Source organism: Maniola hyperantus, chromosome 6 (assembly GCF_902806685.2).
Source record: "Maniola hyperantus chromosome 6, iAphHyp1.2, whole genome shotgun sequence".
NCBI lineage: Eukaryota > Metazoa > Arthropoda > Insecta > Lepidoptera > Nymphalidae > Maniola > Maniola hyperantus.
The window spans coordinates 1,857,730-1,882,456 of record NC_048541.1 but is presented as its reverse complement, the minus strand read 5'-3'; the positions used below and the strand labels follow the sequence as shown (position 1 = coordinate 1,882,456).

Below are 24,727 nucleotides of genomic sequence, written 5' to 3'. Positions count from 1 at the left end.
ACCAATTTCAAATTTCTCTAAACCCGAATGCAATATTAGTATCGTATAATATCTACACATTCAGCACAAATCAAGCTCGCAATTTATTGGACGGATTAACACTATATCACGGTTAATTTCTGAACATGCCATTCGGTATAAAATTAATCCGCTGGTATAAAACTAATCCACTATATTAGTTTATACTAGAGATGGGCGTTATTGGCTATTTCTGGCAACAGTTATCCAACAGTTATTTAGTTTCAATACCGATATTGATAACCGTTGCCGAATATCGGTATCAGAGTTGTGTTTCAACTAATTTAATATGCGCAACTCACAACGGTTTCCGTTGTAGTAACTAAGCTAGCTGCCGTATTAATACCGTCTGTATAGCTAGCGCGCGCATATTTCACTAAAATAAAACCAATTTTACTTTCATGAATATCGTGAAGTAATCACAACCTTAAGTTCATAGCAGCAAAGTTTAATTATAATGATCATTGACAAAGGTCAAACTATAGTGGACGCCTGCACGGATAGTTTGCCACAGTCCAGTTAACCAAACACATTTCAAGAAGATTGATAAACCAAAGAGGACCTTATCTCTATTACTCTAAGGCTAACTGTAATAAGATTGATAGATCAAAGTGTGATGGACAATTACTTGTACAGTTAAGCCTTAGCGTAATAGAGATAAGGTCGGCTTTGGTTTATCAAGTTCTTAGTTACTAAGCTGGTAGCCAATATGATAACCGTTGCTAGCTACGACAATAACGCTACGGTACGCTATAGGCACGGCAGCGGTTTTCAGTTACGTTAAGCTATAGCGGACACATGTCTAGTTTATACCGATCTAATTATAGCTCGCTCGTTGTGGTATGTACAAACATGATAATTATGTGGTTTAGATAAAAAATCGCATGGATAAACAGGTTGATATGGAATAATTGTATGGCAGCGATATAAATTTTTACTGTGAACATGAAGCAATAAACTGGGCATACAAAAAACTTTTTACTACTTTTTAAAATAATTATTTAGAACTAGCTGATGCCCGCGATTTCGTCCGCGTGGATTTAGGTTATTAAAAATCCCGTGGGAACTCTTTGATTTTCCGGGATAAAAAGTACCTAGCCTATGTCACTCTCCAGGTGTTTATCTACAACCCTTGCAAAAAACAAACAAACATACTTTCGCATTTATAATAAGGGTACTGATAACTAGCAACCGCAAGTACATGAATAAGTACCAACTCTTTATTCCCTATCCCGTGAGATTTTCAAAAAGTCCGGCCGTATTCTTTAAAAGGGAACCTCTTTGTAAAATTTTAGCTTTCTAGGTCAGGAGTCAATTAGAAAAAAAACGAATACTTAGGTACTATTACAAAAAGTCCTGTATCTCTAGTCAGGACTTTACATTTTGTAATAGGTGTCTATGACAGTTTTATATGTATGGTCGGTACAAAATGACTCCTCACGCGCCATTTTAACTCTATAGATCAACTGTCATGTTAGAAGTACGGTTCACCTTTAGAAATAAAGACTTAAATCGTACTTTTGACATGAAATTTGACAAATAAATTAAAAATGGTGCGTGAGGAGTTAAATTTTACGCGCTATTAATGACGCAGCGGGTTAACGATAGTTTATGCCAGTCTTGCCAGTGAGGTGATTTCGTAAGTGTTCCATTTTTTTTTCGCGTACGGAACCCCAAAAACAACAAACACGTGGATAAACAATACGCATGACCCACCCACAAACAATGACCCACATGTTCATTTAGCCGTTAGACTTTAGAGAGAAATAAAATCTCTAAAAGCTAAAAGGTAACACAGAGCTTTTAATGCAGGGTTGTCACAAAGAATGAGTTACTTACGGACTAGTCTTTTCTCAGATGAACGTGTTTTCCGAACTGCGGGATAAGTAGGTACTGTAAAAGATTCTTCATCTCACTAGCTCGGAAAGGCTTTTTTTGTCGTTCGAAATCTGCGTGGAAAAGTCCATTTTAACCGCTAGCATGGAAAAGTTTGAAATTCGAATGTGACGAACGTGATGTCTTGTAGCTATAACTGCGTGGTACAACTTTTAAAAATAAACGTTTCTTTCTTTCTTCCTTTAAAAATGCGTGTGAAGTCTGCCAATCCGTACTTGGCCAGCGTGGCGAACTTTGCCCTAAAACCTTCACATTATGAGAGACCCTGTACTAACTGAGCCCTGTGATAAGCCATGACAAAAATTATAAGCATTGAGATCATATTAGTACATCATACCTACAGTTATTTTTCAAAACAATTTTGAAGACATCTGTTTTTGAAACAATGTAAGTTGTAGGTACATTAAAAACTGAACAATGAATGTGGAAAATCGGCGTATCTAATAGAAATGGCGATCACCTCGTCAAATCTTCAGCTAAGACAGTAGAATGACGTCAATGCAACAAAGTAGTACCTAATAATATTTAGTTCACATACATTTACTAAAGTAGGATCGCAGTTAATGCATCAAATCCAGTGTTGTACCTTTGAATGAAAATGTGAAAAAGCTTTTTAAATAAAATAATAATGGATTATTCCGTATATCCACCCTAAAATGTCTGTCACCAAATATAAACTTTTGCTTCAAATATGAGATACGCTTGCACCTATTAAATAATTTGAAGTTCAATGATTCAATCAAGGATAAAAAGGATAAAGTAAGGAAAACCGTCAAACGAGGTTTGGAGTTTTGGACACACCTGATTCATTCGCAGTCACCTAAATGTACAACACGTACCTCAGTGATTTATCGTCGCTGATGTAAAAACCCCTATAACTATTATTTACACTTACCTTGTCAATGACTAAGGGTAAGGGGGTGCGCTAACATCTTAGCACCCCAAATGTGAACCTCACCTGCACGTGGTGCCCCTTGCGAATCGAGGATATGACGACCGAAGAATGGCGGGATAACCATTCCATATGGCTTGGCTTTAAATAATACAGACCAGAGACGGGCAGCAGCGTCACTGGTGCGAAATGGCCTACAGCCCTGCGCTGACCAACCCACCTGCCCAGCGTGGTCAGTAATGGGCACTACTTCTAATGAGCAGCGCCAATTTGTCGCGCTCTTGGAAAGGCCTATGTCCAGCAGTGGACGCAAACAGGCTGATGGATTGGATTGGATTGGATTGTCAATGACTGCTTATTAGAATGTCATTGTACCTTGTAAAAAGTCGTGGTAGCCTAGTGGTTAAGACGTCCGCCTTCCAATCGGAGGTCGGAGGTTCGATCCCGGGCACGCACCTCTAGCTTTTTGGAGTTACTTATGTGCGTTTTTAAGTAATTAAAATATCACTTGCTTTAACGGTGAAGGAAAACATCGTGAGGAAACCTGCATGCCTGAGAGTTCTCCACAATGTTCTCAAAGGTGTGTGAAGTCTGCCAATCCGCACTTTGCCAGCGTGGTAGACTATGGCCAAAAACCCTTCTCAGGCAAGAAGCAAATTCTCCTAGCAAATAAAAACTATTTCTATTTCTCACTCAGAGAGGAGACCAGCTGTGCTCTGTAGTGAGCCGGTGATGGGTTGATCATGATGATGATGATGACACATACCTTGTTTTAAAAACTAAATAAGTATAAGCGCCGTACTCAGAGTCGCTAATCGTTACTTAAGATTGAGTTAAAACGAGACAGATTTATGTGAGAGATATCTGTCTCGTTTTAACTAAAGTTAAGTAACGATTAAGCGACTCTGAGTACGGCTGTAAGTCCCGCAAGTTGCTATTACACTGGAACCATGTCTAATTATCATCTAAATGACGTCATTTTGACGTCAGCTGAAATAAAAATATACCATCAGCTTGAAACTTCAGTCTAGTCAGTATTAACAGCATTAATAGTAACCTATTAGCTATTGCTGATATTATAAATGCAAAAGTTTGTCTGTCTGTCTATCTGTTACTTTTTCACGGTCCATCCATTTAACCGATTTTGACTTAATTTTGTACAAAGATATCTCCGATTCTAAAGATGAACTCTTCTCTTCTCTTTGTACCAAAAAATTTAAGATTTTTCACGGAATTTTTAAATAGATACCTGTCTATATCTTCGGAGCTACGGGCATTGCCTCGTTATGATCTAAATAAAGACTAGGTACTTGTCTATCTACTACAGATACCTACATACCTATGAGAGGTGTATCAATCAAAACAAGCTAAATTGTATAAGGACAAACAAACAAACACTCGATAACAATAAGATGTTTAATAGAATGAGATAATGCTCGAAACGAACTCTTTGACAATGATGATTAGGTACGTCACGTCACGTAAGAAATTCTTTACCCGGTATGCAGTGGCGTGCATAGGGTTTAAAGCCAGGGCAAGCAGTAGTTAGGTAAGCCAGTCAAAGAATAATGAGCATTGAGCCATTTCAACCGAGTTAACTATTTCTTGGGTAAGCAGCGCTTTTATGCCTCTATGAGTTACACGCCACTGCCGGTATGAGGCCGTGTAGAAACCAAAAGGATGTGGGTTCTGCCATGTACCCCTTCCAGGTTAGCTCGCTGCCATTTTAGACTGCATCATCATTTACCACCAGGTGAGATTGCTGTCAAGGGTTAACTTGTGACTGAATAAAAAAAAGAAGACTGACGAACGGACGGACGGGTGGACCCTTCATTAAAAACGTGTATAGTTCCGCAAATTGTTAATGCGCGTGGCCGCCATTTTAGTAACGTCAGCTAGACTGAAGTTTCAAGCTGATGGTATATTTTATGCGTCAAATGACGTCATTTTGATGTTTGATGGGACATGGTTACAACGCAATAGCAATTTACGGGACTTTAAATTACCAAACTTTGATTTGTGTTGTCAAAACATCGTGCCTCTCTCTTTAGTGAAGTCCCGCCCGTAAATGCTAATTGAAATAACATGCTGTTACATAATGCTACTCTGGCTTTAGTTTCCCGGCGAACTTTTACAATAACCCGGTAATAAAATATCTCAGCTTTCTGAAGTTAGAAAATAAGCTTATTAAAATACTTTCTGCAAAAACTACATGTTGTAGTAAAAAAAGCAAAGCTTAGCTTGAAGGTATTTAATATCAAAACTAGGATTTTTATTAATACATTTCATCTCGCTGCCATCGACTAAATTGTCGGAAATACTACTGGGTTTCTTCCGGAAATTAGCGCTACGCTTGCTGCGGCTTCGAGCAGAGTAGGAAACCTTATTTGTTCCATATCGAATTGTTCTGTTCATAGAATACTTATCGTAATAAGCACATTGATATAAATGACAAGATATGCTCAAGCGAACAAAATTTGTCACGGTTTTGGAACCAAATAAATCAGCGCCACCTCTTACATACTAATGAACGACCCGTTTAAAATCCAGACGTCACTAAGGTTGCATTGGTGCTAAAGCACCAATGAGTCGGTGCCATTTTGTTTGTACAATGGGCCTGTCCATACGAAGTAATATATAAGTCAATGCTCGCTGCACTTTCGTATATTTGTACAAATATTGAAATAGAATTTTCCGTTTACTTAGTAAGTATATCTAATTTCACCACGAATTTTGTTTTCAGGAAAATACAACCTCTATAAAAGGTTGTATTTTCATTTCAAATAACACAAAACTTTTTATGTTAAATTACTTGTTTTATCTGTTGGAAAATGCCAGCTGTGAATAAATTTGTATATTTGATTTCATCTGTTACTAAATCGGTTGGTATCTGAGGGAAGTTGGATTTTAAAAATAACTAACCTGACTTTGAACCAGACCATGTCCTGGGAATAGTCCTGCACGTATGTGCTGGTAAGTATACTTTAGTATTCTTTAGGCTTAGTAGTTTATGGTTCGCGCACAGATATTATACAGATAATATGCAACTAGCGTGGCCCCCTCAGTCCCTCTCGCTTAAGCAGATGTACTTAGTTGTGAAATGTTATTCCTTCTATTTTATGTTCGCTTCGGCTATCATAGCCTAGTATACTGCAACTTCAATACTACACAATAACTTCAAAGACAAAAAACAACAAAACAAATCAATTATTTCTTTTAAATACTTGAGTCAGCATAACCTCACTTCACGTTGTTTGTCAAGATCTCACGTACACAAAATCACACCTTCTTCACAACACACCTTGACAAACAAAATAAAGTGGTCACGGTGATAAGGACAAAAAATTATCATTTTATCACGTTCTAATAAGAGCCTAAATGCATTTAGCTATCTCTCTTTAACAGTAAAAGTAACATTAGGCCACTTCTACAGGTATTTATTCTGAGGGTTCGCGGTAACAAGGTCGCATGGGCCGCGAAGGTAGATAGGTTTTTTTTAAAGTAAATTACCATAGTAATTTGCTTAGTCCCATTTGGACTTCTTACCTATTTTTACCTATATTTGTTTATTAGTTTAGAGTTTATTGATGTAATTTTTTTTTTTAATTAACTTATTTTGTAGTAGTAAAATTACCTGACACTTTATTCGCATGCGGTGTTTACCTTTAATTAGCTCATTTTTATCTAAGAACTTTTGTATTTTTAATTTTGTGTTTGATGTAGATGAGTGAGCTGTTGGTAAATAATAAAAAAAATAATAATAAATAAAGTAATAAATGAAAAAAATAAAAAAGGGGGATAATAATTGAAAAACATTGATTGTAATTATTTCGTAAACAGTAATTAGTAGATTTTCCAAAAACTGTCGAAAAACCTCACAGTGATTTTTAAATATCGATTTAACGATGTAACTACAGATAAGGTACCTATTCAAAGATGTAAACCAATTATTTTTCGGCTCTACTAATTTTTTTTTAAATTTAATTTAAATATGCCTCTAAGTAGCAGTACCTACCAGGTTCCTATAACTGTAATAAATTTTAATTTTATAGCTTTATAGTTTCTTATTTAATATGGCGTTAAACAAACGGGGTGAAACTATGGGTTTTGTTCTACTACGAACATACTATAGGAACGTAAATCCACGCGGACGATGTCACGCAAACAAGCTAGTTTAAATAGTAAAAGGCATTACATAGTAACGCAAATGCATAATTGTGTATTTCAGATGATGCAATAAAAAACACCTCTTTCATCACATTATGTGATCCGAACTGATTGAGGTCAAATTCTCCATGAATTGACAATCAATAAGCGACTCCCGACTCCCTCGTACCCTCTTCATGATGATGGCACTTTATTGGTATCTCCAATTGAAAGTTTCATTCTTCAAACATTCCTCTGCCCTGGTACAAGAGCTTTCAGAGATAAAGTTAATTTTCATAATTTTTTTATTTTCAATTAAGTTTTTTTTTAGGCTGACATACATAAATGTAAAAGCCTTTTTTATAAAAGTAAAAAAAAAATTAAGTTTTTATCATGCATCACCGTCACACCATTAGTGAAGATCGGCCGCGGATCAAAACCAGTTTTCTTAGTATCCTCATGAAAAGGTGCGCACATCGTCTTATAAGTCCCGCAAATTGCTTTTGCGCTGGAACCATGTCTTATTAACATCGAAATGACGTCATTTTGACGTCATTTGACGTATATTTAAGTAATAATATACCATCAGCTTGAAACTTCAGTCTCGTGCTGACGTCACTAAAATGGCAGCCACGCGCATTAGCAATTTGCGGGACTTATAGTAAAGATTATCCTAAAGCCTGGTAGCTTCCAAAGCGGAGATATATTATGTTCAGTAACTAATAAGATTTTATTGGTTGGTGACGTGAAAATATTATCACGCCATCTATCAATAATCTATTGGTTTGCTGAATACATCTCTACCCATTTTCGGTTTGATAGACATAAGGCCCGATCGATTTTTCAATCGCCAATTAAAACAATAGTAAAAATGAGGGTAGGACAGTTTTTGTAATAGAAATCTGTTAAAGCATTTTTATTCCTCACTAAAACATTATTCAGCGATCGAAAAATCTGTCCAGTATTTGTTTGTGTATTAATAGATTTTTTTTACAGAAATTGTTCGTACATTACGGGTGTTCGCACGCGATGCATCTCAAGGAGCGCACCCGTCGAAAGCAACATTTGTTCAGTAGAGTCAATAGTGTACGTTCGTTCGTACACATCTCGAAGCTAAACTATATTGGCATTTCCACAATTAATGCCGTCCCTTTCAAATTGCTTCCTTCTAAAAAGGATGGCACTATTATAAGTTCTGTCAATTTAGTTAAACTTACAGATTTGTGTATAACCGAATTGGTACCATTGACTGTGCTGAAGAACCAATGTTGGTAATCTTAAATTCACGTTCAACCTTGTCAATTGATATAAATTGAAATTGGAATTGAATTGGACACGTGCTGGCTATGGATTTTGTTGATCAGCCAACTATAGGTGTACCGTGTCACTGAGACGGTTCGAGTGTGCAGGTTGCCGGCTTTACGTCTTTCTCGCAACCCAACCACTACCTCACGAGCTATTTCAGTGAAACGGTATAACTATAGTTAAGCTTGTCGTCAAAGCCTCTACCAAGAATTCCATGTTATATCCATAGACAATGAGGACCGTAAAGTTACCTACATTGACTGTGCTGAAAAATCGAATAACTCGCATGGCTCCAAATAAAATTTGTAATTGTAATACGTCAGACTCGTCAAAGAAACTCGGATGACGTCGCGTATCCTTACCAGTCCTTACTGAGTCTGATGCGTCACATACGTGGTGATGACGTCATTCGTGTTTTCAGCCATGATATTAATGGTTGTGGGTGCGTGCGGTTATCACGAGCGGCACGTGCGGTTTATCCGTAATGTGCAATCAACATTACGCAACCAGACAAACTAGATTTTTTTACGTTATTAATATGTACTTAGTACCTTAAAAAATTGGTATTTTCTATTTTATTATGTAGGTAACCCAAAAAATCTTTTCAAAATTGTTTTTTTTTTCAGAATCGAGCTAGCATACAATGGTTCCCGAGAAGACCTTGACCCTTATGTACCAGCCGACCACAGGCCTTTGGAATCCAATACATCGTAAGTTAAAATAATTGTTTCCTTAAAATCTAATCAATAGTATGCTCAAAGTATGTATAACTAATAAATTGACTGACTGATATTATCAACATTTCGGACGACTGATTTTAAATCCTTAGGGGATGTATTTTCAAAAATTCTTCGCTAACAGATGTCTACGTTATAATAGCTATCTGCATGCCAAATTTCGCCCTGATCCGTCCGGTAGTTTGAGCTGTGCGTTGATAGATCAGTCAGTCAGTCAGCTTTTCCTTTTACATATATTATAGACTACCTGATACCCGCGATCGTTCTAGTAATCTCTTAAAAACTTTTTGATTTTAGCCTATGTTACTTTTTAAGTCTTTAACTATACTTACATATGCAAATAATCACGCCAATTCGTAGCTCCGTTGCGACGTAGTTTGAGCACAAACGAATAAACCAACAAACAAAAACACTATCGCATTTATTATATGGGTAGGTACTAGGTAGTGATATAATATGGGTAGGATGGGCAATGGAATTAGATTAAGCACCTAAAAATTGTCCTCTAAAGAGAAATGATTAAAAACGATGTCGAAAAAATGTAAATTGTAGAACGGCCATATTTCTTTGAAGTTGAAAAATAATGTTTTCACTAGATGAGACCGCAGATGTTCGCGATCTTTTGACATTATTCCACTGGAATTATTTTCATGAATTTTTCAAGGCTTCTTCAGGAGAAAATTATTTTTTGCCTACGTTTTATACGCTTGTCTTATCCATGTCATAAGAATCGAATCGTTTTCGTTAATTATTCAATAATATTTTTAGTTTATAAAGGCTCAAGTGCGTTGCGCCAACTAATCTTATTGAAGTTGCGTTATAAAGTTTAGTTGCATTGCGTACCTATTATTGCAAAAAGGCCTGAATCATTTTAGTACATTTTGCATGAACCATCGCACTGCATCGCCTGCACTGGTATGGCGGCTCAAACATGTACGAAATACCAACGAAAGTATAGTTTTAGCGTTTAAACTACCGTGAGTGATTTCCAACTACTAAACTCCGTGAGTGAAACTAGTCGGGCTAACGTCGACTACACACGTGAGTAAGCCGGGACAGATAGTATTTATAAAGTATAGTTTGATGAAATTTTACAGATTTTATTTTCAAATAGTTCTCACAGATTTTTCTAAAACCTTGTTTCACGTAAATTAAAATTAATCGGGTCTTGTACATTTTACACTTCATGCATTTTCAGTGCAAAAATGTACAAAATACCAATGATAACGGTCCGACGAAATGTTACACATTTCATTTTCCGGATTTTCAAATGCCAGCGCACAGCGCAAAAATGAGAGTAAAGTGCTACACTTCACATAAGACGATAGTAGGAAATGCATGAAATGTGCTCCCAACATCGAAACAGTATGAATGGTACCTACTGGTAGCTTTTCGTACTCAAGGATTTAGGCTTTTTAAAATCCCTTAATCTTTTTTGTTTTGTTTTCTTACCCTCAATCTTTTTTCTTGTTTTTTTCTTACCTTTGTGTTTCTTACATAATGTTGTTAATCCTAAGTTCTTTCGTACGACTTACCCATCTAAATTTGCATGCTGTAGCCGCCTATAATAATAACCTGGCACCTAGGATTTGAATAATGTATTTTTTTTTTGTATAAGTAATTCTGTTGGTGTTTCAATAAAATAAAAATAAAAATAAAGAGTCAATATACTTAAGTCCCAAAAATTCCTAATGCCCGTGGCCGCCATTTTAGTGACGTCAGCACTAGACTGAAGTTTCGAGCTGATGGTATAGGTATTTTTATTTCAGCTGACGTCAAAATGACGTCATTTCGATGTTAATGAGACATGATTCCAGCGCAATAGCAATTTGCGGGACTTATACCACGGAATTTCTTGGGCATCATCTGGTCATAAAAAACGTTTGCACATTTTACTTTCAGTGCAAAACTGTACAAAATACCAAAGAGCGCAGTCCAATGAAATACACATTTTATTTTTCTCAATTTTCGAACGCAGCGCAACAATGCGAGAAAAGCGATTCACATAAGCCGACAGGTACGTGTGAAATGTGATCCCAATATCGGAGCCGTATATGAATGGTGGCTTTCACATAAATACGTTATTTTACTTGTACCCACATGGAATCGATGTTTTATATCGTTGTATTGTAAGATGTTGGTACCTTTGGAACTTAAATTTTGTGAAAAGGAACAGTCACCCGATTTTAAAATAAACTCAAATAAATTCTAAAATAACGTACAAGACCACTTTTCTTCTAAACCTGAAGGAAAACATCGTGAGGAAACCTGCATACCAATAGTTCTCCTTAATATTCTCAAAGCTGTGAACTGATTACTTTGTATCAAGCACAAGTAAGGTCCTGCATGGAGTACTGCAGTCACCTTTATGATGGCTCCGCTAAGTACCAATTAGCGGCTCTGGACGCCGTCGATCGTCGAGCTAGGAGACTCATTGGAGAAGACTCTCCGTTACTGGCGAAACTTCAAAGTCTTGATCACCGCCGCAAGGTTGCCGGCTTATCAGTGTTTTATAGGATATATTTCGGAGAGTGTGCTCAGGAACTTTTCGATCTTGTACCCCCTTCACCATTTTACCACCGAACCGCAAGACGTCGGGCGAGTTTCCATCCTTATGTCGTCGACATTCCATCTACACGCACGAAACGTTTTGCGTCATCATTCCTCATACGCATGGCTAAGGTTTGGAATACTCTTCCACGATATCTGTTTCCTACCAACTACAACCCGGGTATCTTTAAAACAAGAGTGAATAGGCATCTTCTAGGTAAACGCATCCCATCTTAGGCCGCATCATCACTTTCCATCAGGTGTGATTGCGGTCAAGCGTTTGCCTATAATGAATAAAAAAAATAAAAATAAAAAGTCTGCCAATCCGCACTTGGCCAGCGTGGTGGACAATGGCTAAACCCTTCTCATTGTGAGAGAAGATACGTGCTCTGTAGCGAGCTGGTCATGAGTTGATCATGATGATACCTACATACATACCTATTAATCACGCAGACCAAGTGGCAAACGTAGCAAAATAAGGTCTCTAAGTGACCCATAGTCGGGTACCCGGTTTTTTCTTTGAAAATCGGATCGATTCACACGAGTTGGTCATACAAACTTTAGTATTGTAGGATTGTTTTTTGTTTCGCCGATTTTTATCGGCCCATGCTGAAATAAATTATAACGTGCTTATAATGAAATGCCTGTGGAAAGCGTAGGTAGGTACGTATATCATAAAATATTCATAGAAGATTTACTGAACTGAAAAATATGTTCCATTTTCTCCTCATCTCGGTGGGCTGAATTAAAATATTGCAGGCTGCATATTTTAATTTAGTCCATAATAAATTATTATAGCTACTTATTGTATTTTTTCTAAAGAAATAGAAAAGTACTTTGTTATGTTACTAGACGCGCGCTACTTGGTATCGTAACAGAAACCTTCACGCAAGTACCGACAATAACTGTACTTACAAACTTTCGTCGCTATAAGATGCATTCACATTTTGATACCGATGAAAGTTTGTACAGTTAAGATACAGTCATTTTTAGGGTTCCTTATCTCCAGAGAAAAAAGAACCCTTATAGGATTCACTTCGACGTCTCTGTCTGTCGTGTCTGTCAATCCGGGAGAATCCAAACCTATACCTAGTGTACTTTCCATTGACCCAGAATCATGGGCAGATAGCACTGCACTATAGCATAAGGAATGGGGAAAATCCGCAACCCGTGAATTTGTGGTTACATTACAAAACCAATAAAAAGTGTTATTTTTTTGTATACGATGGTACAGATCCAACTGACCGGTTTATATATAATACTAGCTTATGCTCGCGACTTCGTTCGCGTGGACTACACAAATTGCAAACCCCTATTTCACCACCTTAGGGGTTGAATTTTCAAAAATCCTTTCTTAGCGGATGCCTACGTCATAATAGCTATCAGTTTGCTAGCAGTTTGAGCTGTGCGTTGATAGACCCGTCAGTCAGTTAGTCACCTTTTCCTTTTGTATATTTAGATAAATGATTGGATTTCCAGGAGTTTCGGAGCGCTGGCCCATTTGCTCAAAGCCTCGCTCGGTTCCGGAGTGCTGGCGATGCCCCTCGCCTTCAAGAACGCAGGTCTGGTCGTTGGGGTGTTCGCCACCATGATCATCGGCTTCGTCTGCGCGCATGTTATTCACGTGCTGGTAAGTTTTTTTTTAATATTCATTATTACAAGTTATCCCTTGACTGCAATCTCACCTGGTGGTAAGTGATGATGCAATCTAAGATGGATGCGGGCTAGCCTGGAAGGGGGGCACCCATTTGTTTTCTACACGCCATTGTATCGGAACGCTAAATCGCTTGGCGGGTGGTGTGGTAACTAGCCACGGCCGAAGCCTCCCACCAGACCAGACCAGAAATTTAGAAATTTTAAAACCTAAAGACCTCCCACTTATAAGACAACAGCGCTTACCACTACGCCAGGGAGATCGTCAGCTCGTACCTAAGTAAAACTTAAGAATTTAACAAAACGTAATAAACCTAAAAAATATTCATATATATTCATTCATATATATTCATATATATATACATATATATTATATTTTATAGTATGTACCTATTAGAGTGAATGTTTATATACGGGTTACAGGAAAAGAGGACACGATCCCGTTAAGGGGTTATAGTACAGGACATTACCTATCAAACGACCCCTAAAGTGCTTATGCGAAAGTGTATCGTTTTCGAGTTATTCATTTTTTTATTTTTTTCTTGGTAAACGGGTGTTTGCCAAAGTATTTCAGCAGTTTTTTCTTATTTCTTGCTAGTACATATCCTTGTTAATAAGAAACAGTTATAAAACTAAAAAAATCTTCAAACATTTTAAAATTACAGCCCAAAAACTGTACAAGTTTTCGATTTTTAAATTTAATTCTTTGAATAACTTGCAAATTTTCTGTAAAAATTACTATGGCACTTATCCTGCGGATTATTTTAAAAACATCTACGTTTTGTTAGCTATCCATTGGTACAAAAAAATTACAAAAAAAATCATAAAATCAAGAAAAAATTACGCAACAAAGAGACCAGGTAGAAATTTCTAACAAATGCTATTGCCCAAGAATTAAATCAGAATCAATGTAAAAACGAGTTTAATGCAAAATAGTTAAAGATTATTTTTAATGAGGTCAAAAGGTAATATAAAATCAGTCAAGTGCGAGTCGGGCTCGCACACGAAGGGTTCCGTACCTTCGTACAAGAAATAACAATTTTTAGTTTTTTTAAATTTTTATGGCGGCCATTTTGCAATTTTTAGTATTTGTTGTTATAGCGGCCATAAAAATACACATATTGTGAAAATTTCATGTTCGTTCGTCCGTCCGTCCGTCCGTCCGGCCGTCCGTTTGTCTGTCAGTGGACTGTATCTCGTGAACCCTAATACTTAGAGACTTGATATTTTTACAGAATGTGTATTTTTATTGCCGCTATAACAATAAATACTAGAAATTACAAAATGGCTGCTATAAAAATTTAAAAAAATTAAAAAGTGTTATTTTTTGTACGATGGTACGGAACCCTTTGTGTGTGAGCCCGACTCGCACTTGACTGATTTTATGTTACCTTTTGACCTCATTAAAAATAATCTTTAACTATTTTGCATTAAACTCGTTTTTACATTGATTCTGATTTAATTCTTGGGCAATAGCATTTGTTAGAAATTTCTACCTGGTCTCTTTGTTGCGTAATTTTTTCTTGATTTTATGATTTTTTTTGTAATTTTTTTGTACCAATGGATAGCTAACAAAACGTAGATGTTTTTAAAATAATCCGCAGGATAAGTGCCATAGTAATTTTTACAGAAAATTTGCAAGTTATTCAAAGAATTAAATTTAAAAATCGAAAACTTGTACAGTTTTTGGGCTGTAATTTTAAAATGTTTGAAGATTTTTTTAGTTTTATAACTGTTTCTTATTAACAAGGATATGTACTAGCAAGAAATAAGAAAAAACTGCTGAAATACTTTGGCAAACACCCGTTTACCAAGAAAAAAATAAAAAAAATGAATAACTCGAAAACGATACACTTTCGCATAAGCACTTTAGGGGTCGTTTGATAGGTAATGTCCTGTACTATAACCCCTTAACGGGATCGTGTCCTCTTTTCCTGTAACCCGTATATAAACATTCACTCTAATAGGTACATACTATAAAATATAATATATATGTAACAAGGATATGTACTAGCAAGAAATAAAAAAAAATCTGCTGAAATACATTGTTCCTTTTTTTTATTAATTTTTAAAGTGGTAAACACCCTTTTACCAAGAAAAAAATAAAAAAATGAATAACCCAAAAACGATACACTTTCGCATAAGCACTTTAGGGGTCGTTTGATAGCTAATGTCCTGTACTATTACCCCTTAACGGGATCGTGTCCTATTTTCCTGTAACCCTGTATATACCTTGTATATACATAGCTGCATTGAGATTCCCCGTCTAACAGTTCTTTGTTTTATGGGTTCCGTACCTCAAAAGGAAAAACGGAACCCTTATAGGATCACTTTGTTGTTTGTCTGTCTGTCTGTCTGTCTGTCTGTCTGCCTGCCTGTCTGTCTGTCTGTCAAGAAACCTACAGGGTACTTCCCGTTGACCTAGAATCATGAAATTTGGCAGGTAGGTAGATCTTAAAGCTGACATTTGGGGCAAAATCTGAAAACCGTGAATTTAGGGTTAGATCACACAAAAAAAAATTGTGGTCATGAACTAATAATTAGTATTTTCAATTTTCTAAGTAAGATAACTACATATATCAAGTGGGATATCATATGAAACGTCTTTACCTGTGCATTCTAAAACAGATTTTTATTTATTTTTATGTATCATAGTTTTTGAATTATCGTGCAAAATGTCGAAAAAATACGACCGTAGTACGGAACCCTCATTGCGCGAGCCTGACTCGCACTTGGCCGGTTTTTTTAAGTGTATCCTGTATCCTTACGTAATTTTGTTAGCAATAAAGTTGTTTAAATAAAAATAAATAAAATAAAACGTTTCAGCCGAAAGTCTATTTGAATAGAGAATTGTTTAAAGTGAACATTAGCGAAGAAAGGGAGCGCTAAGTGAACTTTAATTCAAAAGTGAGTTTGTGACACAAATAACTTAGCGTTACACAATGTTTACAATTTACACTTTCACCGATCACAATGGTATGCCGCAATTTTCTCTTTTGTTATGGTAATAAAACTATGACAGCCAGTTTATTGTTTGCGTAACCAACTTTAATGTCTGCTGCGCGATTGCGGTAGATTAACAGCTACAATGTCACGATCGCAATCACCTCTGATTGGTTGACGCTCGCTCACTATTGGCTACAATGCATTGTTGCAACAAGAATCGCAAAAATTCAGCCAATCAGAACAATTGAGATTGTAATAATGATTGATGCAGGTTTTACGAAATCGCCCTACTGGTTTACACAATCAAACAAGTTGTGTTGTGATAACAAACTTGTAAGAAACCAGCATGCTCGCGACTTCGTCCGCGTGGACTGCACAAATTTCAAACCCTTATTTTTAGGGGTTGAGTTTCAAAAAATATTTTCTTAGCGGAGGTCTACGTCATAACGCTATCTGCATGCCAAATTTCAGCTCGATCCGTCCCGTAGTTTGAGCTGTGTGTTGATAGATCAGTCAGTCAGTCAGCTTGTCATTTCATATATTTAGATTAATAGAATCCATACTAATATTATAAATGCGAAAGTGTGTCTGTCTGTCTGTCTGTCTGCTAGCTTTTCACGCCTCAACCTTTCAACCGATTTTAACGAAATTTTGTACAGAGATAGCTTGCATCCCGGGGAAGGACATGGGCTTTTTATCCCGGAAAATTGAAGAGTTCCCACAGGATTTTTAAAACCTAAATCCACGCGGACGAATTCGCGGGCATCATCTAGTGTATTAATAATGCGCACCTACCAATCCGCACATGGCCAGCGTGGTAGGCCAACTATAGCCAAAGCCCTTCTTACTCTGAGAGGAGACCCGTGCTCTGTAGTGAGCCGGCGATGGGCGATGTTCATGATGATGATTTATTAATAATTGTAATAATATATTCTACCAAATAAATTCTATTTCTATTTTAGGTGAAAACCTCGCAGCAACTCTGTATAGAAATCAAAAAACCATCACTAGGATATGCAGATACATGCGATTTAGTTTTCCAAAATGGCCCAGTACCAGTGAGAAAATATGCGCCCTTCGCCAGGTGAGAAAACCTTTTTATAATGCGCCAGTACGCTTAGTACGAGATTTTATGTCTCACCAGCATTGATAGTATTCGAATGTCGAAAACCTTCCGCATGATAGTAAACTGAATCTTAACTGCTTCGTTTTAAAGCTCAAGTTTGTCTACACATCTACAGCCAGCGCTCTAAGCAGAAACGTTGCGAAATTAAAATCAGTTGCATTTTTGACTAAAAATCAAGGCACTTTAGGTCCATTTTACTTTGACGGTATTGTGTTTAGACTCTCGAATTCTAGCAACGTTTGGTGAGACGTAAAATCTTATATTAAGCATACTAAACTAAGAATGGCTACATACTAAAATATTCAAACCTCTTTCGAATGCTTTGTTAGTTTAAGAGTACACGTAAAGCTCTCTCAAATCGACTCAAGCTTACCGCTAAATAAATCACTTTTCGAGATCAAAGGTAAACAAGTAACAAAACACGTGAAAACTAATCGCTAGAAAGGATCTAACTTCAAAGCTTATAATTATTATTTTCGTTAAAGTAAATTAATATTTGCGAAATAGGGAAAATGAAAATTTTCACTAATTTTCTTCTACTTAATAATAATTTTGTTAATGTTCTCAATAAATAGCGGTGATAATGTAGTTACTAAGACATCGGTCTCCTATTCGGGAGATCGGGGGTTCGATCTCGGGCACGCACCTCTAACTTTTTGGAGTTGTGTATAGGTGTTAAGTGTAAACTTAAGAAGTTACAATATATTATATTTATTATCACTTTTCTCGCTTACTTGGGTGCTTTATCACCCAAATTCAAAAATATCACTAATTGCTTTAACGGTGAAGGAACATCGTGAGGAAACATGCTGAGAATTCTCCACAATGTTCTCAAAGGTGTGTGAAGTTTGCCCACACTGGGCCAGCGTGGCAGACTATGGCCTAAACTCTAACTTTTACGGAGTTATGTGCGTTTTAAGCAATTAAATATCACTTGCTTTAGCGGTGAAGGGAAACCTGCATTCCGGACAGTTCGCCATAATGGTCTTTGAGATGTGTGTAGTCTGCCAATCCGCACTAGGCCAGCGTGGCGGTCTATGGCCTAAACCCTTCTCAGAAGTGGGCCGGCGATGGGTTGATCTTAATGATGATGATGATGATGAAATTAATCTTAGCTAACTAGAGAAAATTAAATTGTTCACTCATTTTCTTCGAATAATTTTCCCTCTTGCTTGCTTTTAGCCGTATATTGTAGACTATTAGGTAAAGAGAAAAATGTTGTGATTTATTATACCTATTATCTTTGGCCTGATTTTGAACAATATTTTATTAAAAACCGACTGTTAGCTTACTCTAGCTTAAGCACCGTGGCCTTAATTTTTTTTTTAAATATTAGCCATGTTAAATGACTAATATTCCCCTTTCCTCTCCAACTAAGCGCCAGGCTTGTGTTAGGAGTAGGTACGACAATAGTGCAACGGGCGGGGTTTGAACCGTCGACCTTTCGGTTTTCAGTCCATTTCTTTACCGGTTGAGCTATTGAGGCACTAAATTTCGTGTGAACATGAAAAAATTGTAATATTCAGTATTTTCTGATATTAACACTAGATATGAGCTATACCTCTATGAGGCTTTTACAAATCCCGTGGGAACTTTTGATTTTCCAGGACAAAAATTAAATTTAAACGGATGATTCTTTAAAAATCCCGTGGAATCACCACGATTTAGGAATGCAGCATCAGGGTTGAGGAGTTGGGTCTTCGAGTTCAACGATAAAATCTTTACTTGGTAGGTACCTACAATATGAAATTATAAATCATTAAATTTTGCGCGTTATACATTGCGGTACAAAATGAGGCAAACGTTTATTGGTATTGGATTGTGTTTAGGTAGTATAACATAACGCTAAGTTATTGCTAGCATTTTTGGTACAGCCTGTATAAATATAGTTTTTTTTTTCGAATTTTGCAGAGAGCTGGCTGACTGGGCGCTAGCGGTGACACATCTAGGAGCATGTTGCGTTTACATTGTGGTAGTTGCTGAATCTTTTAAACAAGTAAGTTACCCATAATAATAACTCATCAACATCATGATGATCAACCCAACTACTGAGAACGGGTCTCCTCTAAGAATGAGAAGGGTTTAAGCCATGGTCCGCCACGCTGAACAAGTGCGGATTGGCAGAATATACACATCTTTGAGAACATTATGGAGAATTGTCAGGCATGCAGGTTTCCTCAGGATGTTTCCCTTCACCGCTAAAGCAAGTGATATTTAATTGCTTAAAACGCACATAACTCAGTAAAAGTTAGAGATGTGTGCCCGGGATCGAACCCCCGACCTACGGGATAGGAGTCAGACGTTCACACACACGTTCACAGAAGTTCACCACTAAGCTTCTTTGAGGATTACCTACTGTAGGTACTGTTTTCTAAGCCTCATTCACTGTAGTACCTAATTGTAATTTCATTTTGTAAAGCATGTACTTACCTATAGTGCGCGACAGGTTGACGTGGCAATTGGCGTGGGGACGCCCCGCACATCCGCATAGCCCCCGCGTTAACCCGGTGCGGGATAGCGCGGGTAACGTGCGGGTGCGTGGCGATCCCTCCGTCTCATACATACCCCGTTTGCCATCTCCACCTGTCGCTGACTATACAGAGGCTACAGACTTACAGAGTTTGGCAAATGTCTCCAAAAGGAAAGCGCTCGCTGTAGCACTGTAGACTCGTGTGTCGAATGAAAGAAACGAAAGAAAGAATCGACTAACAATCATTGGCTGTGGTAATCTCTTACAGTAGGATTGGAAGATCTCCTTAGCGCAATTAACCTACAGCTAGCGCCATCTAGTTTTAACTTAGCAAGTTTGTTCGAATTGTAGTGTTACACTTGCCTATTTCTTTTGGTCAGGTATCAGATGAATACGGAGGTCCCAATTGGTCAGTGACGGTGTTCTGCGCTCTAACGCTAGTGATACTATTACCGTTGACACAAATCACTAAACTGAAGTATCTAGTGCCGTTCTCCGCTTTAGCCAACTTTGTATGGCTGACTTCTATCTGCATATCCATATACTACTGCTTGAGAGACCCACCGCCTGTTTCTTCTAGGAGCTACGCCACTAGTATATCTGGATTACCTAATTTTATAAGGTTAGTGACAATAAGAGCGATCACGCACTCATCCAATTCGAATCCATGCAAATACGGATATAAAAAATGTCTACGTCATATTATGTCATAAGGTACCATACAAATAGTTTTATGACTACTTCAGAACGTATTTTCACGGACTCGGATCGGATGAGTGCGTAACCGCCTTTAGTATTTTCATCATTCATCATCATTATCAACAATACAGGTCTCTTGTAGGGACTTCCACACACTACGGTTTTTAGGCCTTCTTCCTTCTACTCACTTGATGTTGTTTGTCCACCTTTTGGGCGCGTTCCGATACGATGCCGTGTAGAAATCAAAGGGGTGTGGGTTTAATAAAAACTGCCATTCCCCTTCCAGGTTAGCCCGCTTCCATCTTAGACTGCATCATCACTTACCACCAGGTGAGATTGGAGTCAAGGGCTAACTTGAATTTGAATTACAAAATAAAAAATTTGAAGATTGAGCAATCGACCCTAAATTGTGTAACTTTTAACTTGTGTAAAGTTATGTAAACGTAATGATCTTAGTAGCGACAAAAACAACACAACAAGAAAAATCGGTCAAGTGCGAGTAGGACTCGCACACGAAGGATTCCGTACCATCGTACAAGAAATAAGACACTTTCATTTTTTTTTTAATTTTGCGGCTTGTTTGAATCTTTTAGTATTTGTTGTTATAGGGGCAAAATAAATTTATTTATTTACTAACTGATGCTATAGCGACTTCGTCCGCGTGGAATTAGGTTTTCCAAAAATCCCGTGGGAACTTTTTGATTTTCTGGGATAAAAAGTAGCCTATGTCACTCTTCAGGTCTTCATGCAAAAAATCACGTCAATCCGTTGCACCGTTGCGACGTGATTGAAGGACAAACCAACAAACTAACAAACCAACAAACAAATACAATTTCGCATTTATAATAAGGGTACTGATTTATTTATTAAATTTCGGTAGGTACACCAACAGCAAGTTCACAATGCGCTTATTAAATAAATACTTAAAATACAGTGTTTTTCTGTGTGACATTCTTGTAGGACAACTATATAATAAGAACGACCGCTCAAATTTTGTACTTATACAATTTTTTTTAAAGTATAGGTAGCTAGTAGATATATATAAATACACATCCTGTGAAAATTTTAACTCTCTACCTATTTACGGTTCACTAGATACAGCCCGCTGACAGACAGACGGACGGACGGATGGACTAGCGATGATATACAGCGGAGTCTTAGTAATAGGGTCCCGTTGGCACCTACGAATACGGAACCCTAAAAAAGATTGCTCTACTCTAAACGGCCGATGGTGTCGATTCCGTGGTTACATCAGACACAAATTATGTCTTCAATCAAGCACGAAGACTTTCGTTTTGCCATCTGATATTTAAATGCGGCAATCATTGACTTATATAATACTTCGTAAGGACAGGGCAACAATTTAGAATTGTAGTAATTTGTTAATATTAATTTTAATAATAATAATCATTGTATCTGACTCGTAATTTGCGTAATTAACTAATATTAATTTATACTTTATGATTTAATGACAACTTTATGAAGGGAAAAAAGAATAAAATTATACTTAAAATATGAATTATTATTATTATTATTGGATTGCTAATTTGATTGCTAATGGACTAAGGGAAACGAAATGTAAGATTGTTTAATTTTTTTTTATTTTATTATTTGTAACGTATTAGAATAAAGGCTTTTTTTATTTATTTATTTTATTTAAGGACAGGGCCATTGAACAAGCAAAATGGCACCGAGTCATTAGTCCTAAAATGTTTATTTAGCACCAATGCAACCTCAGTGACGTCTGGATTTCAAACGGGTCGTTCATTAGTATCTAAGAGGTGGCGCTGATTTATTTGGTTCCAAAACAGTGAAAAATTTTGTTCGCTTGACCATATCTTGTCATTTATATCGATGGCGGCAATGTATATTTTGCAATGACGTGTTTGACACACAAACCAATATAATATATTGAATCCGTGAGAGCCTCTTTTATCCAAAATTGAAAGTAGGTATGCCTTTTAAAATCTTTATTGATGCGCTTTACACAATGTTTGGCCCACTTCTTTCCTTTTATAACTTCAACCGGAATTACCTAATGTATCATCATCATGATCAACCGATAGATGTCCACAGCTGGACATAGGTCTCTTGTACGGACTTCCACACGCCACGGTCTTGCGCCGCCTGAACCAGCGGCTCCCTGCGACTTGTCTGATGTCGTCCGTCCACCTAATGGGTCTTCCAACGCTGCGTCTTCCGGTGCGAGGTCGCCATTCCATCACCTTGGGACCCCAACGCCTATCGGGGGGGTTGTCGCTTACGCTCTTCTACTGGGACCAGGCTGTTGATCATCAGTGATGATTCATTCAATAATAGCACCGTGTTCAGATTTTTTCCATGCTCTAAATTATGCTTTTTGAATACTGTACAGCTAGCGGAGCCGTGTAATTTTCAATACATTTTGCGCCCGGAGGCAGAACGACCTAGCGCGAATTAATTAAGTAATTCTTTCTTTCCAAAAAAAAAAAAAAAAATCTATACAATAACATAATACAATTTTTTCATCCATGTTCCGTCCCTTTGTTTTGTCTAGCTCAGTTCATTCAATACATTTTGCGCCCGGAGGCAGAACGACCTAGCGCGAATTAATTGAGTAATTCTTTCTATAAAAAAAAAAATTCTTTACAATAACATAATACAATTTTTTCATCCATGTTCCGTCCCTTTGTTTTGTCTAACTCAGTTCATTCAATACATTTTGCGCCCGGAGGCAGAACGACCTAGCGCGATTTAATTAAGTAATTCTTTCTACAAAAAAAAAAATCTTTACAATAACATAATACAATTTTTTCATCCATGTTCCGTCCCTTTGTTTTGTCTAACTCAGTTCAACTTGCTGGACTGTTCTCCTTTGTTTTGCTTTTGCTGCTGATCACGTTTTATTTTGTTTTTAGTGAATATTCTATTAGTATTATTCTGTGAATTTTTTTCCATACCTACATAAAATAATTAATTTATGTATGTTACTTGATGTTTTTTTCTTTTACATCTGTTATGAAAAATATTGTTATGGGAGTTATATTAAAGTTTATTATTGTTCTGGATGTTCTCAAAGGCTTCATTCATACAGTCGCTAGTCGTCGTGATCAGAAGATTCCAAATCTTTATTTGAACCAAAATTAATATTTACTGTACCCGGCAGGAAATATTATACATCGACCTTTAGAAAGAGATATAGCGGTTTTGAAGAACGTTATCTCTGTCGTTGAGACCGACAAAATGTCACATAGGTATGAGTGACAGAGACAACGCGCTTCGAAGCCAAAACCTCCTTCTAATAATCGATGTATAATGTTTCTTGCCGGCTCGTGTATCTGTCTAGCGTTCACGTAACGTTCATCCCATTGAGTTGAAACTTTCAACAGTTGTTGTCGGCACTTGCGTGTAAGTTTCTGAAAAGCTATCGCTGCCAATGTTTGGTGATGCGTAAGTCGCATTGCAAGGCATACCAGACAATAGTCAGTATTTTATAACTTTTTAATCAACAATCATTTTAATTTCAGCACAAGTCTGTTCGCCATGGAAGGCATCGGAGTTGTCATGCCCATAGAGAACGAAATGACCAAACCCCATCACTTCCTCGGTTGTCCCGGAGTACTCAACATTGCCATGAGTGCCGTGGTAGCATTGTATGCATTCGTCGGGTTCTGCGGGTACTTGAGTTTCGGAGAAAGCGTTAGAGGTAGCTTGACGTTGAACTTGCCTCAAGATGAAATGTGAGTAGATCATCATCATCATCATCATCAATCCACCACCGGCTCACTACTGAGAATGGGTCTACTCTCAAGTTAAACTCGAAGGGAAGGGTTTAGCTATAATCCACAAGTGTGGATTGGCAGACTTCACACGACTATGAGAACATTATATAAAATTAAGGCATACAGGTTTCCTCAAGAAGTTTTCCTTCACCGTTAAAATAAGTGATATATTTTATTTGCTTAAAAATGCACATAACTCCGAAAAGTTAGAGTTGCGTGTCCGGGATCGAACCTCCGACCTCCGATTAAGAGGCGGACGTCCTAACTACTAGGCTATCATAGCTTTATTGACGTCTATAAGAAAATGTAGATATCTAAATGGTTGAATCCGGTAATAAATTACGTTGACGGGTAAAGGGATGCCGGAAAGGCATTTGCTGTTCTAGAAGAAAATGACCTATTAGAAACGAGGACGCTTCCTCGTTCAAGTATGTGGAATTTCGACGATGTAGGGATGCAAACCTTTTATTATTAACTAGCGACCCGCACCGGCTTCGCATGGGTGCAACGTAGATACTAATGTGGTGT

At 37.3% G+C, this 24,727-nt stretch overlaps 1 protein-coding gene across 2 annotated transcripts in view; it reads left to right on the top strand.

The window, feature by feature from the left end:
- The window catches only part of LOC117982809 (proton-coupled amino acid transporter-like protein CG1139), a 34,116-nt gene that overhangs the window by 5,847 nt on the left and 3,542 nt on the right, over positions 1–24,727 (top strand). For both annotated transcript variants that reach the window (XM_069499298.1, XM_069499297.1), the window contains 6 exons: positions 8,884–8,967; positions 13,024–13,174; positions 17,106–17,227; positions 19,181–19,265; positions 20,120–20,361; positions 23,945–24,157. In XM_069499298.1, the coding sequence (XP_069355399.1) occupies positions 8,884–8,967; positions 13,024–13,174; positions 17,106–17,227; positions 19,181–19,265; positions 20,120–20,361; positions 23,945–24,157 (897 nt within the window). The remainder of the gene's footprint in view (positions 1–8,883; positions 8,968–13,023; positions 13,175–17,105; positions 17,228–19,180; positions 19,266–20,119; positions 20,362–23,944; positions 24,158–24,727) is intronic.